A 13,616-nucleotide genomic window follows, 5' to 3' on the forward strand; every position below is an offset into this window, starting at 1 on the left:
CGGGCACTGGCAGGAACAAAAGGGCAAACTGGATGGAGCCTGGTGCCAAGGCAGCTGGAGAGGGCCCCGAGGGGGAAGGCCTGGTGCCAGATCGCAGCCGGAGGCTGCTCCTCAAAGAGGAGCCTCAAATTTCTGTGTTTTTTTTGTTTTTTTAACAAGTCTCTCCAGGATGTGAGATTCATCATTTCTCAGAACCTGAGATGTCTAAGGCCCCCCTTCTCTGGGGTCCCTGAGTTTTGGGCCAGAACAGTAGGGAAACAGTGACCAGGGGTATAACAGGAGGCGCAGCTGATAGCAGCTCCTACCCCTCTCTTGAATGTGATACGAGCCCCCAGCCCTGCCTTCATTAGGTTGTTTGCCAGACCAGCTCTGTCACACCCACACCCCCTCTTTCCTGCCAAACCTCTACCCTGACTATAAAGGGAAACAGAGTGCCCTGCTGCTGCCTGCTTTGAGGCCCTCGGCAGGAAGTGGAACTGTGGGTGATTGAAGAGCACTGTCAGGGCTTGTGTCACCCTTCAGGGCCTGGGCCCCGGTCCGGCAGCAGGGGCATCACCTCAGAGACCCTCCGACCCACCTCCATTACCCCTATTTCTCTCCAAATACATTGTAAACATCACATTTATTTGAGGTTTTCAAACCTCCGGAAAGCAAAGCAACAGCAGGGCTCTCCTTCATGCTGCCCCGGGCTCCAGTCTGTCAGGCATGCAAGACCGAGCTGGGAGACGAGTCAAGACAGACGTCTTCAAGAGCAGAGCCGGGGAGCAGCCAGCCCCACTCTTTCCTGTCCCCATCCCCCCAGCCTGGGCCTGGACTGCAATCAGCAGGGCAGACCCAGCCGATCCCCAGACCCCTCCCACCGCAGGGGCCTCTTCTCGGGGGCCGCCGTCCCTCTCCCTCCTCCAGCCTCTCTGAGCCCACTTCTGGAGCTTGGAGCCCGAGCGGCACGCATTGCTCCCTCACACTGGGACCAAGGCAGCTGCTGTCAGGCTGTTTCTGTCAGCCCTGGCTCTCCAGTCAGGCAGGCAGCACAGCACAGCAGGCCTGGCTCTCCTGTCATCGCGCTGTGCACCCAGCTCAGACCGGGTACGCGGCAGGGGACCAGGATCAGCAAAGGCTTGTCCAGAGAACCACTGTGGATGAGAAGGGCAGGGCCGCCTGACTCGGCCTTTCCCAGTCTCCAGGGTCTCCCAGCCTCCACTCCTTGGCTCTTGCTGGGCCTGAAACTTCTCAGGGCCTCAACAATCCAAGGTGCAGTGTCAATGACTCCTCCTCCAAGATGCCCCCCTGGCTTGGTGCCAGGCTCGGGGCTGGGCTATGGACAGTCAGCCAAACCTGCTACTTCAAGGCCCTGAGGACAGCCTCCAGCTTCATGGCCACGGCCAGGTCGCCCTTCACCTTCAGCCGCCCGCTCATGTAGGCCCCCAGGGGCCGCAGCTCCCTGCACAACAGGGCCTGCAGGTCCTCCTCGGCCATCTCCACCACCACATCAGGGATGGCATCAGGCACCCCATGCCCCACCCTCCCTTGCCCTGTAGGGAGAAAGAAAACTGAGCATTAGTAGGGGGACGACTATGCTGCAGGGGGTAGAAGAGGTTAGCATGTCCCACTGGGAGGGGTGGAAATAGTGGTTAAGCGTTCAAATCCTAATACCCTGGGTTCAAGTCCCATTGGCTGTGTGACCGCTCAGAGCCTCAGTTTCCAAACTGGTGAAATGGGGATGACGATGATACTCCCTAAATCATACGCTGATGATGAGAAGTAGGTGGGATAACGCACAAAACATGCTCAGCGCTGAGCCTGCCGTGAACAGGACCGCAACGTGTGTAGGGCGCTTGGCACAGGAAGCTCGGCCATCTGAGTCATCCTGCTGACGAGGACAGGGCAGGGAGACCGAGGCCTGGGTAGTCACTGTCTGCAAATGGCATCGGAGCCCCTGACTGCTATGGGTTTGCCCTAAACTGGGGGCAGGAGCAGGGCCCAGTCTGAAAAAGGACCGTGGGTGGTCGGGGCTACGAGCAACCCGGGTGGAAGGAAGACAGCAGGGAGGGCAGCTGCACCTGTAGTGAGGTCCAAGAAGTAGATGCTCTGGGTGCCACTGGGCAGGGCGACATTGAACTGGTAGCAGGCCCCGACCTGGCTGACCAGGGCCTCAGACAGGAAGGGCTTCAGAGCCGTCAGCAGCCCCTCGGCCACTGGCTGCTTGGGGCTGGACCCGGCACCACCATGAGGGGCAGACGGCTCAACCTCGTTCACCATATCCAAGGTATCTGCTGGGGGCGGCCGAGGGGATTGGGGAGGGAGGCAGAGAGAAGGAGGTCAACGTGCTGCCAAGGTCAACGTGTGGCCTCCGTACCTTCGCGGCAGTTCCGTCTTACACCCTCTTCAGGCCCACGTTCAGTTTCCTCCTCAATTTCCTAAGAAGCTGCCCTTGAGATTTTAGCCATAACCCCAAATGCCATTTCTAAGCTACTCCAGCCTTGAATCCAAAACTCTGCTGGATGCTGTTGCTTCCTCCCATGGAGGCTCCCAAAGGCCTCCACACACTCAGACACCTGGACTCTTCTCACTGCCTTAGCTCTGGTCAGCTCTAGAATCGGGGTGGCCTGAACAGCTGGGCGGGGTGTGCACTGCACAAGCTGCTTGGTTAAGGGAACAAGTAGCAAAGTTCAGTCTGTGCTGGACACCAAGCTGAGCGCCCCGGGGAGCACCCTCACTCTTTCCCCGAGGCTCCTTACCTGGCTCGGGGAGTGGGGCACCTCCTGCCACTGAAGACATGCCTCCTCCCAGGAAGTGGAGGGCCAGCTGCTGCAGGGTGCTGTCCAGGCTGGGCCCAGCTGGACTGTCCTGGGGCAGCTGGAGCACGGCCTCCACTGCCAGCTCCACGCGGTCCACCTCCAGCCCCCAGGCCCTGGTCACGTCGTTGATCTCCAGCTGCAGGATGGTGTGGGGAGAAATGGCACTCATGCAACAAACCTTTCCAGAGCACGTTCTTTAGGCAGGCTGGTATGGCCATGGTGGCACATGAGGCACCAGGCCTGCCCTTGAGAAGTTCCCAGCCTGGGACGGAGGCAGAGGGCAATTACAACCCAGCTGTGGGCAGCTGGTAGTGAGCAATCAGGAGAGTGTGTGGGGCAGGGAGGAGGGGGTGATGCCAGGAGGAGGAGGAATCATCCAGGTGAAGGGGCATCAAAGGAGGGCCCTTCCAGGCAATGGGAAGAGCAGGTGCCAAAATGCAGAAAGGAGCACCTCGAATGTTCGGGGACCCCTGAGGAACCACAGTTCCATTTAGCTGGACCCTCAGTTGTGGCCTGGGACACCAGAGACAGCCGAGGGCTCAGAGGAGGTTGCTCCCGCTCACTCGGATCTATTCTGAGGCACAAGGAGTCCCAGAGATGAGTTTAGCAGGCAAGTGACAGAGCAGTCTTGTTGTTGCAAAGATTCTCTTGGCTGCCGTGTGGACACTGGATTGGAGGGGCTGAGGGTAGAGGCATGGAGACCAGGTAGGACATTGTTTCAAACCGAAGGCAAAAGTGATGCAGATGCGGTGTCAGGCAGAGAGGCGGCTGTGAGCCGAGACACACCAGGGGAGGGGCACAACTCTGTAAACTCTCTTAAGCTACAGAAGGACACTAGAGAAATAGAACTGCTGGACTTATCGGCTGCCCGGATGTGCGAAAACAAGGAGGGCGGTGAGGAGCCACGTTTCTAGTATGGCTGCCTGCACGGATCAGGAACGCGGGCGTTTATCCAGAGAGCATACACAGAGGAAGACACAGATTTGGTGGGGTGGGGTGGGTAGGGAAGGAATGGTGACTTTTTAAACACGTTAAGCTTGAGGTGTCTACGGGACGGCCAACCGCAATTGGATAAGTGGGGCCAGGAAGCAGGGCAGAGTGGGACTGGATCGGAGTGTTGAGAATAATTAGTGTCTAGAGTTAGCAGAAAGCCCCAAGTGGGTAAGCTCTCCTGGGAGGTCACAGGTGAGAAGAGACCACTGAGGGAAACCTGGAAACAGAAGGGCAGAAGAACAGGGAGTAACCAGGAGTGTGGAATAATGGAAGCAGAGGATCCAAGAATAATGGAAGGATGGGTCCATGGAGTCAAAGGCTGCCTCCAGGTGAAGTAAGGGAAGGACTGAGAAGTGCCCCTGTGCTAGCAAGAGGGAGGTCACCATGAGGTTGGCAGTGACGTCAGTCTTAGGAGCGTGGGGGGAGCCTAGATGAAGGACAGGAGGGGAGGAAGGAAAGGGGAGAGAGGGGTTAAGAGCTAGAGGGGGTCTGGGACAAAGGGAAAATATGTGTCCTCACAAAAAGGCAAGAAGAGGCTGAATTGAGGGAGGGAGCCGAGTCCTGAGCCCAGAGCACTGCCCGGTGCAGAGGAAGCAGATGCTTCCAGTGAGACAGGGAAACAGCACAGATGTAGATGAGTTTGAAGGGGTGATGCTGGAGGAAGCTGAAAGAGTTCTCACCCTAGAGTGTTTTCTCCTGAGGATTAAGAGGCAAGGCCTGTGGCAGAGGGACGGGTGGGGTGGCAATGGGGGAGGCTGGGCTGGGGCAGTGAGGGGTGAAGTGCTAGTGAATCTATAATTTCAAAATAAAAATAATAAAATATGCATAACTATAATCCAACCCCTTCTAATTGCCTGCCCTACTGCCAGCCTGGTCCAAGCCACTATCATCCCTTGCCTGGATTATTACAACGGCCTCTTAATGGGTCTCTGTTTTTTCGGAGCTTGCAAGGGAGTCAGCCACTATGGCTCTGTTTTGGCAGAGACTCAAAGACAGGCAGAGGAGTGGAAAGCTCTATAGTGGAAAACAGGGAAGGCCTCAGGTGTGCCCTGACCGGGGGCTGCGAGCCCCGGGAGCTGGAGGCGGGCTGACCAGAAGGGGGCAGCCTATGTGATTGGTTAGGGATGCATATTTGGCTTTCTCTGGTTGGTCCCAAGTTGGAAGCAGGGACAAAAATTAGTGAAGCTGTGAGTTATAAATCGAGTCCTGACCACTGGGGGCTGATAGTTACAGAAGTTATTGTTTTGCTTCCTGGATCGTCACTCGAGATAGCAGGCTGGCTTCCTGCGAGTCTGACTTCCGGCAGGCTGGCTTTCGGGGCTGACTGTTGCATATGAGGGGTTGGTTTCCTGGCAGGTTGCTGCAGGTTGAGGATCAGAGTTGTTTTTATATGTGGTCTGGCCCTTGTCTGTTTGTACAGTCAGTTCCTCTCCTAGAACTCTCCAGCAGCATCCCACTGCACAGAGTCCTTACAATGGCTACAAGGCTCCACATGAACTGGCCCCATTTTCACCTGTAGCCTCATCTCCCACTCTCCCCCGCTCTCCACTCCAGGCACACTGGCCTCCGTGCTGTTCCAAAACATGCCAGGCCCTCTCTCAAGGCACCGGTGGCCTTCTAACATACTGTATGACTTTTTTTTTAATAATGTATATTTAGGCGAAGGGGCAGTGATCAGGGGAGCTGGTATCAACATAAGCTGCCCTCTGGAACCTTCATCCCCTGTGCCTGAGTCGCAGACTCGGTTTTTAAGGTGCCAAAGCTGAGTTTGGATAATCGAGGCTGTTTGCAGTTCTTCCCAGCCCAGTATCCCGATCAGCATGGGTGTAAAAATCCATTCCGGATGAGCAGGCCCTCATGCGGTACCCGTGTCCTTTCTTATTCTTAATGCTTGTTGTTCATGTCTGGCTCTCCAAACTAGAATGTAAATGCCACAGGGATAGGCATCTTGGTTTATTCATTCACTACCATTCCAACACCTATGACATTGCCTTGTCCAGCACAGAGTGAGTGCCCAATACAACTTTTTAGAATGAATGATTAAAAGAATAGGGGATTATGCGTGTGTGCAGATACATTGAATGACATCTGCTAATTCTTATTGGGCGCTTGGAGTTCACTGGGCATTGTGCTTAATGCTTTCATATATTATCCCATTTTTATCCTTTATAGCTCTCCTATAGGGTAGGTATTATCAGGGCCACTTAATTGTTCAGGTAAGGTAGTCCCAAGGGACACAGTGCCCAGCGTTCCAGAGCTTCTCAGGAACCTACATACATGATTAAAACCTGAGAAAAGTCTGACTCCAAAATACAAAAACTACAGAATAACCCAAATGAATAAATGTTTAATCAAATGTCTACAAACTGTCATCAATTGTTAATTTATGTCATTAATTCTGTGCCAATTTCTTTAATCATTAGATGTAGTGTTCGTAAGAATTTCATTCTATTTGAAAATAATTTGTAGATTAGATTTTTTAAAACTCTGCAAGGACTTCCAGAATGCAAACGAATGCCCACGGAGTGCTGAGAACTTGTAGATAATTATACCGTGAATGAATTACTCTTAGCCAAATAATTTCCAAGGCAAACTTACGAAAATCACTTCATATTATTTTACAGTAATATATTTAATGTAGCAATTCTGTGCATTTTAATAATTGATTTGGGGGAGGAACCTCCAAAACTAATAGCACCTTATCCTAGGAAGGTCTTAAAATGGCCTTTGATATAATTAGCCCCATTTTGCAGATTTAGCTCCATGATCTGCAGTTTCCTGGTTACTCTGGTCAACCTCCCCCAATTCTCCTGGCCACATTCTCGCACTTGCCTGTCCCTCACTTCCCTCCCTAACCCCATCACCGCTCAGCCCGCCCTGGGCCTGGGTGCACACAGGGATGTGTGTATGTGTATGGGAACCATCAGGCAAGGTGAGCATCTCCTAGGCCTGCACCTCAGGCTCTGGTTCTGCTCTGCACTTTTTCTCCACAGTGGCAACTCCTCTGTCCCCAAGATCCTTCCCAGCCCTTGAAAGCACATCTGGAAAGAGAAAACCAGCCATCTCCCAAACTGCCACAAGATGGTGCCACAAGCGCATGACTGGGCTTCTGTGGGCTCCCTTCAAGGAGCGGAGACTCAGACCAGGAGGACGAGCGCCCGGGAGACCACTTGAGTGTCCTCCTCACAAGCATCTTCTGCTCCTCAGGGGTGACTCTCAGGGCCCTGTTCTGGGCCCTGTGCCAGGCACAGTGGTTTGGCTCCTACTTCCTCTTGCTGTCCCTGTCTCCCTGTTGTTTTGTCTCTCCTTGTTCATCTTCCAGCCTCCCTCTGTCTGTCTCTATCTTTCCCTCTCCCTCAGTCTCTCCCTCCATCTCTCCCTCCGTCTCTCCTCTCTCCCTATCCCCACCTGTCTCCCTCTGTCCTCTATCTGTCTCTCTCTACCTCCATCTTCCTCGGTAAATCTAATGCTGCTTCATCTTATTCAACAAGTCCATTTTAAAAACCAGCTGCTGGGACTTCCCTGCACATCCAGTGGTTAAGAATCTGCCTTCCAATGCAGGAGACACAGTTCAATCCCTGGTCGGGGAACTAAGACCTCACATGCTGCGGGGCAACTAAGCCCAGGCGCGGCAACTACTGACTGAGCCCGCAGGCTGCAATCTACAGCGCCCTGGAGCCTGTGTGCCACAACTGGAGAGAGAAAACCCACACGCCACAACTAAAGAGTAGCCCATGCGCCACAGCGAAGAGCCCGCGCCACAACGAAAGATCACACGTGCCTCAACTAAGACCCGATGCGCAAAAAAAATTAAAGGAAAAAAAGAGAAATAACTATTAAGAAATAAAAACCAGTTGCTGGTGCCCATTATATGGCAGACACTGTGCCAGGCTCTGGAAAGTCAATGACAGCACAGTCCAGGGGAAGAGGCTCCCAGCAGAGGACTGTGGTGGGCAGGTCCCTTTTATCCTCAGCCTCCTCCCTCTCCTCGCCCCTCCCTTTCCTCTCTGTTCTTTCCCTGTCTTCTCTCCTTTCCTCTCTCTCTTTCCAGCCTCTCTCCTGGCTGAGTGGCAGAGAATCTGGGGCAGCAGATGGGGAACGTGCCCCTCTCTGTCCACCCCTACACAGTCCACACCCATCCCCATACAGTGGAGTAGGGCTTAGCAGGGCAACACAAAGCCCCAGGATCTTGACACCCCCTTTATTCTAAGCCATTCCCACTGCACCATGGCCCCCACTGACGTAGAGGAAGAGTCATGGGCTAGGAGGTATGAGACATAGGTTCTGGGCCCAGCCATGCCACAATCCCTCTGCGAAGGCTTTCTCCGGGCCTTGGTCTTCCCATCTGTGGACCAATCATCTCCTGCTCCCTTCCAGCTCTGCACCCTAGTTCTACAGGACTGTCCTTACCTGGCCACCTTCTAGGATCACCTCGCACTCCCAGTTTCTCTTTGTCAGTCTTGAAGACATTGGCCTGTGGCCATCACTAAACGACTTGCTGTCCTGGCTGGGGAGCTGGACTCCACTTGGCCTAGGATGGGAATCAAGAACCACTCACCACGATGAGCCAGAAAACTTCTCCTTCCAGCTACCCCTCCAACACGCAAATCTCCCCAAGTCCCCACCCCCTCAACACTCTCATTTCATGGTTTTTGGCTTGGAGGCCCCACCGAAAGGCTAACCCTGCGAGGCCTGTGTGAATGACCCAATGACTAAGATTTTACCACTAGCACTTCTTTCCCTTGAAATTGTTACAGTTAATAAACATCCCAGAGCCGCATCCCTACCCCACCCCGTCCCCATGTGCTAGGCTGTGCGTGGGGGGAGGGGTGGGGTTTGCCCCCATCCTTATTTCCTCCCTTCTTTCTCCAGGATTGAGGGAGGTTGTCAGTCTTCGTCCACAGCTAATCCCTCCATCAGGGCTCAGGATACCATTCCCGTCTCTTCCTCTAGAGTCTCCCTTTCTCTCTCCCTACTGGTCTTTCCCCTCAGCATAATACCCTCTCACTTCCACCTTAAAATTACCCACCTCTGTGCTAACCAATGCAATTACACAAGAGAAAGCATTTTAAAGTACTGAAATGAGGTGACGTTTGCAGGTGATTGTATACTGAAGATGAAGTACTATGAATAACAATACAGCTAGTAAGGTAAGAATTAAGTTAGTACCGTACAGAATTCCTACAGAGCAGTAAATTGCATTCTGATCAGATAATATAATGAAAGGAAAGACCTTACTTATAGTAATAGTATCAGAAAAGGTAAAGTACCTGGGAATAAGCTTGATAAGAAATGTTCAAGACCAATATGAACACTGTAAAACTTCTGAAGAATATTTAAAAAAACACATAAAAACATGCCAAGTTCACAGATAGGAAGAGTCAGTGTCATAAAGATTGCAATTTTCTGAGTTACTTCACACATTTAACATGATCTCAATAAAGATATAAACAATTTATTTTAACTAGACTGGGTAATTCTAAAGTTTATTTTTAAAAAAACAAAAGAAGAAGAACAGGCAGGAAGAATTTTTTTTCTTTTTCTTCTCTTTTCTTTTTTAATTTGGCCGGGCTGCGCGGCTTGCAGGATCTTACTTCCCCTACCAGGGATTGAACCCACGCACTCTGCGGTGAAAGCGCGGAGTCCTAACCACTGGACCACCAGGGAATTCCCAGGAAGAATTTCTTAAGAAGCATTAAAAAGAATTAATCTTACAGATATTAAACATTTTATGAAGCTTCAATCATTAAAACCATGTGGCCCCAGTGCATGGGCAAACATTAGTCCAGTGGAACACAACAGAAAACCCAGATATGGACCCCAAGACAAACAGAAATACATGGCATTGAAAAAAAAAATGTGGTTCTATATTTTATGCTCATTTAAATCCCGAGTGGGTCAAACAGCTACATGTAAAAAATAAAATAATGGGAGTACATGGAATTCCTTTATGATCTCAGAATGGAAGTTTTTATGACTTTAAACCTAAAAGTCATAAAATAAAATATATGTCATTTCAAATACATTTGTCAAATTTCATGGAAAAGTATAAGCAAAGTCAAAATACATACAATAAATTGGGTTAAAAAAATTTTACAACTCATATAAAAAACAGCTAATCTCCCTAGCATTTAAAGAGCTCCCAGGTGTCAAAACAAAACTAGAAACAACCAACACTAAAAAAATGGACAAAGTAGATGAAGTAACAGTTCACAGAAAAAGAAACACAATGGCTCTTAAACATATTACAAAATATTCAACTTCACACAAAATAAGAGAAATGAAAAAATTTAAGTTTTGAGGTAATCCAATGGGGAAAATGTATCTTTTCAACAAGAAGTGCTAGAATAATTGGATACCCATGGGGGGGAGGGCGGGGGGGGAAACACCTCAGCCTTTTATCTCATACCATACACAAAAAGTAACTCAAAATGGATCACAAGCCTAAAAGTAATAGCTGAATCTATAAACTTTTAGACTTTAGAAGAAAACATGGGGGAAAATCTTCAAGACCGTGAGCAAAGATGAGCAAAGACATCCAGGAAATGACACAAAACCTCTAACCATTGAAAAGTTATAGGGCTTCCCTGGTGGCGCAGTGGTTAAGAATCCGCCTGCCAATGCAGGGGACACAGGTTCGAGCCCTGGTCTGGGAAGATCTCACATGCCGCAGAGCAACTAAGCCCGTGTGCCACAACTACTGAGCCTGCACTCTAGAGCCTGCGAGCCACAGCTACTGAAGCTTGCGCACCTAGAGCCCGTGCACTGCAACAAGAGAAGCCCCCACTCGCCGCAACGAGAGAGAGCCCACGCGCACCAATGAAGACCCAACGCAGCCAAAAATAAATTAAATAAATAAATTTAGGGAAAAAAACTGGATAAAAAAAAAGTTGTAGACTGGACTTTATCAAAATTAAAATCTACTGCTTTTCAAGATAAAGCACTAAGAAGTTAGAAAGGCAAGCTACAGACTGAGAGAAAATATTCCAAATATGTGCTAAAAAACATGTATCCAGGATTTACTAGGAAGTCTTAAAGCTAATACGAATCTATACTGATAAGATAAATAAGCCATTTTTTAAAGTGAGAAAAAATATTGGACAGACACTTCACAAAAGAAGACATATGCCCAATAAGCACAAAGGAGGCTCAAAGCCATCAGTCACACCCAGTGAAAAAGACTGGCAGCACCAAGTGTTGGCACGACTATCTTGGAATTGGTTTGTTAGTTTCTTGACCCAGAAATTCTACTCCTGAGTATTTACCCAAATGAAAACATATATCCGTACGAAGACTTGTACACAGACAGATGTTCAGAGGAGGTCTGACAATCAAAACTGAAAACTACTCAAATGTCCATGAACAGATGAATATATAAATTGTACACATCTATCCATACAACAGAATATCACTAAAAATAAAAAAGAACAAACTACAAATACACATGATAACACAGATGATTCAAGAACACTAAAGGGAAAGAAGCTAGACAGAGAAGGGTACACACGGTATAGTTTCACTTGTACGAAACTCTAGAAAGATGAAATTTAATCAAAGTTACAGAAAGCAGACCAGTGGTGACCTGGACCTGGGGGGGCGGGGGCGGGGACAGCGAGGCTTGAATGGGAAGGGACACAAGGGAGCTACGTGAGTTGATGGAAATGTTCTATATCTTGATTGCGGTGGCTGGTGGTTACACGGTGTTCACATTTGTCAAAACACATCAAGCACATTTAAAATGGGTGCATTTTTATCATATCATACTTTAAAAAGTAAACGCTGGAGAAAGACAGCAAAAACCCTTTGCTTTTGCTGGGACTGAAAATCCAAGTCTTAAAAAGCAATAAGCAATTGAACAACTTTAAAAAATTATACTGAGATGCAACTTTTCACTTACTAGACTGTCAAAAAATCCAAAAGTTTAAAAACACATTGTGCTGGCATGGCTATGAGGAAAAACAGACTCTCACTCACTGATAATGGGAGCGTAAATTAGAATAACCCCCAGAGAAGGCATTTGGGCAATATTAAATTAGAAATGCTTTGACCTAGCAATTTCCTTTCTAGGACTTTATCCCACAGATGAACTTCAACCACAGGTGAAATAGCGTATGTGAAAGATTATTACTGCAAGATTGTTTGAAATAGCAAAACACACACAAAAAATCTGAATGTCCATCAATGCAAACCAGGTTAAATAAACTATGATACGCCCATTCAATGGAATCCTATGTAACTACAAAACTGAATAGGGAAAATCTAGGTGTGCTAATACGGAAAGATCCTCAACTGTAAGGTTAAGGGAACAGATCAACATTGTATTTGCTATGCTGCCATTTCTGTAAAAAAAATAAAAAACAAGCAACCCCCGTCCAGAGAATAATATATTTGGATTTTCTTGTAAATGTATTTTTTTTAAACCTCAACTTCTGGAACAATAACCAAGAAACTAATACCATGGGATACCTGTTTGAAAATATGTGGATGGAATCAGGAGTGTGAGGGACAATTTTCATAGCATGCCTTTTTAAAACTCTCTATTCAAAATTAAATACTTATTTTAAAATAACATCAGAATAATACATTATATATCAATATAGCATAATAATATAACTTTATCACTATTCATCAGGTTATCTTGAGGAAAACAAATATAGGAAGTGCCTAGTGCAGTACAGGGGCATACCTGGCACAGCGTCAGTCCCCCCAAAATCCCTGCATACATCCCCCTTCAGACTTTAGGTTTCAGTTTCCCAAATCGGAGGTGCCCACTACCTCTTCCTGTGCTCTCACAGGGACTTTCCCCCTCTACCGAATGTCTTTCCCCCATTTCCTTTCTTCTCTCATCTCCATGTAGCTGTGAGTCTCAGGCAACATCTCCTCAGGAAGCCTTCTTTGATGGACACCCTTCTCCCTCCCTCCCCACACCCTGGCCCCATTAGGTGCCCCTCGTCCACCCACTGGGGACTACAAAGTCTGCTGGGTCCTCCGAAACTCAGAGGCCTTGAACCTGTGGGCTCCCTTTCCTGGAGTGCTGGCCTCCCCAAGGAATGAGTTCCCCTGGACAGGAGGGTATTAACGGCTGGCAGCAGGCTTTGCTCTCCACCCACACAGACATCTAGAAAAGTTTGTTTCCCCTGTGATGCTGATCCTCCAACAGCCACAAAGAAGATCTGAGTTTTGGTTTCCCTTAAGCTTTCATGAGGAAGATGCGTGGGGTTTCCCCTCTTCCCCCTGGGGCACTGTGTGCAGTAACAATGGAGGGAACAGTGATGGATGGCTCGGGCATGTAGCTCATGGTCCAGCAGGGAGGGCAGGCACTTACACAAGAACAGTGACAGACACAGTGGGGAATAGGCACAACGACAGCGCCAAAGTAGAGGGGGAGCCCAGGCCAAGCAGAGAAGATCATGCCCCACCAGGGCTCACGGGCAGCGGGAGTGTGGCCGGTGGGGATTGGAGGGAAGGCTTCTGAACAGGCAGCCCTGGCTGGGCGGCCTCCAGGAGTGGAGAGAGGGACAGAGCAGGGGCAGCAACCTGGGGCTCTGGCCCTCCAGGAAGGGGCCCTGGGGCTGAAACCTGAACCCAATGGTGGTTTGGTCTACGCTGGTCTACCTCTACAAGAGGCCAAGGCGGGCACTGGCAGGAACAAAAGGGCAAACTGGATGGAGCCTGGTGCCAAGGCAGCTGGAGAGGGCCCCGAGGGGGAAGGCCTGGTGCCAGATCGCAGCCGGAGGCTGCTCCTCAAAGAGGAGCCTCAAATTTCTGTGTTTTTTTTGTTTTTTTAACAAGTCTCTCCAGGATGTGAGATTCATCATTTCTCAG

The 13,616-nt window shown here is 49.4% G+C and overlaps 1 protein-coding gene across 1 annotated transcript; it reads right to left on the bottom strand.

Annotated features, from left to right (window-relative positions):
* Positions 1–963: 963 nt before the first annotated feature.
* Positions 964–2,967, bottom strand: LOC309969032 (stomatin-like protein 1; the record flags this gene model as incomplete). Its single annotated transcript, XM_082850555.1, has 3 exons — positions 964–1,532; positions 2,061–2,273; positions 2,739–2,967. 3 exons carry the CDS (start codon positions 2,965–2,967, stop codon positions 1,339–1,341), a joined length of 636 nt encoding a protein of 211 aa, XP_082706681.1. The 3' UTR covers positions 964–1,338.
* Between the last annotated feature and the right edge of the window lie 10,649 nt (positions 2,968–13,616).

Source organism: Leucopleurus acutus (genome assembly GCF_964270905.1).
Source record: "Leucopleurus acutus genome assembly, chromosome: 1".
In the NCBI taxonomy this organism is placed as follows: Eukaryota; Metazoa; Chordata; class Mammalia; order Artiodactyla; family Delphinidae; genus Leucopleurus; species Leucopleurus acutus.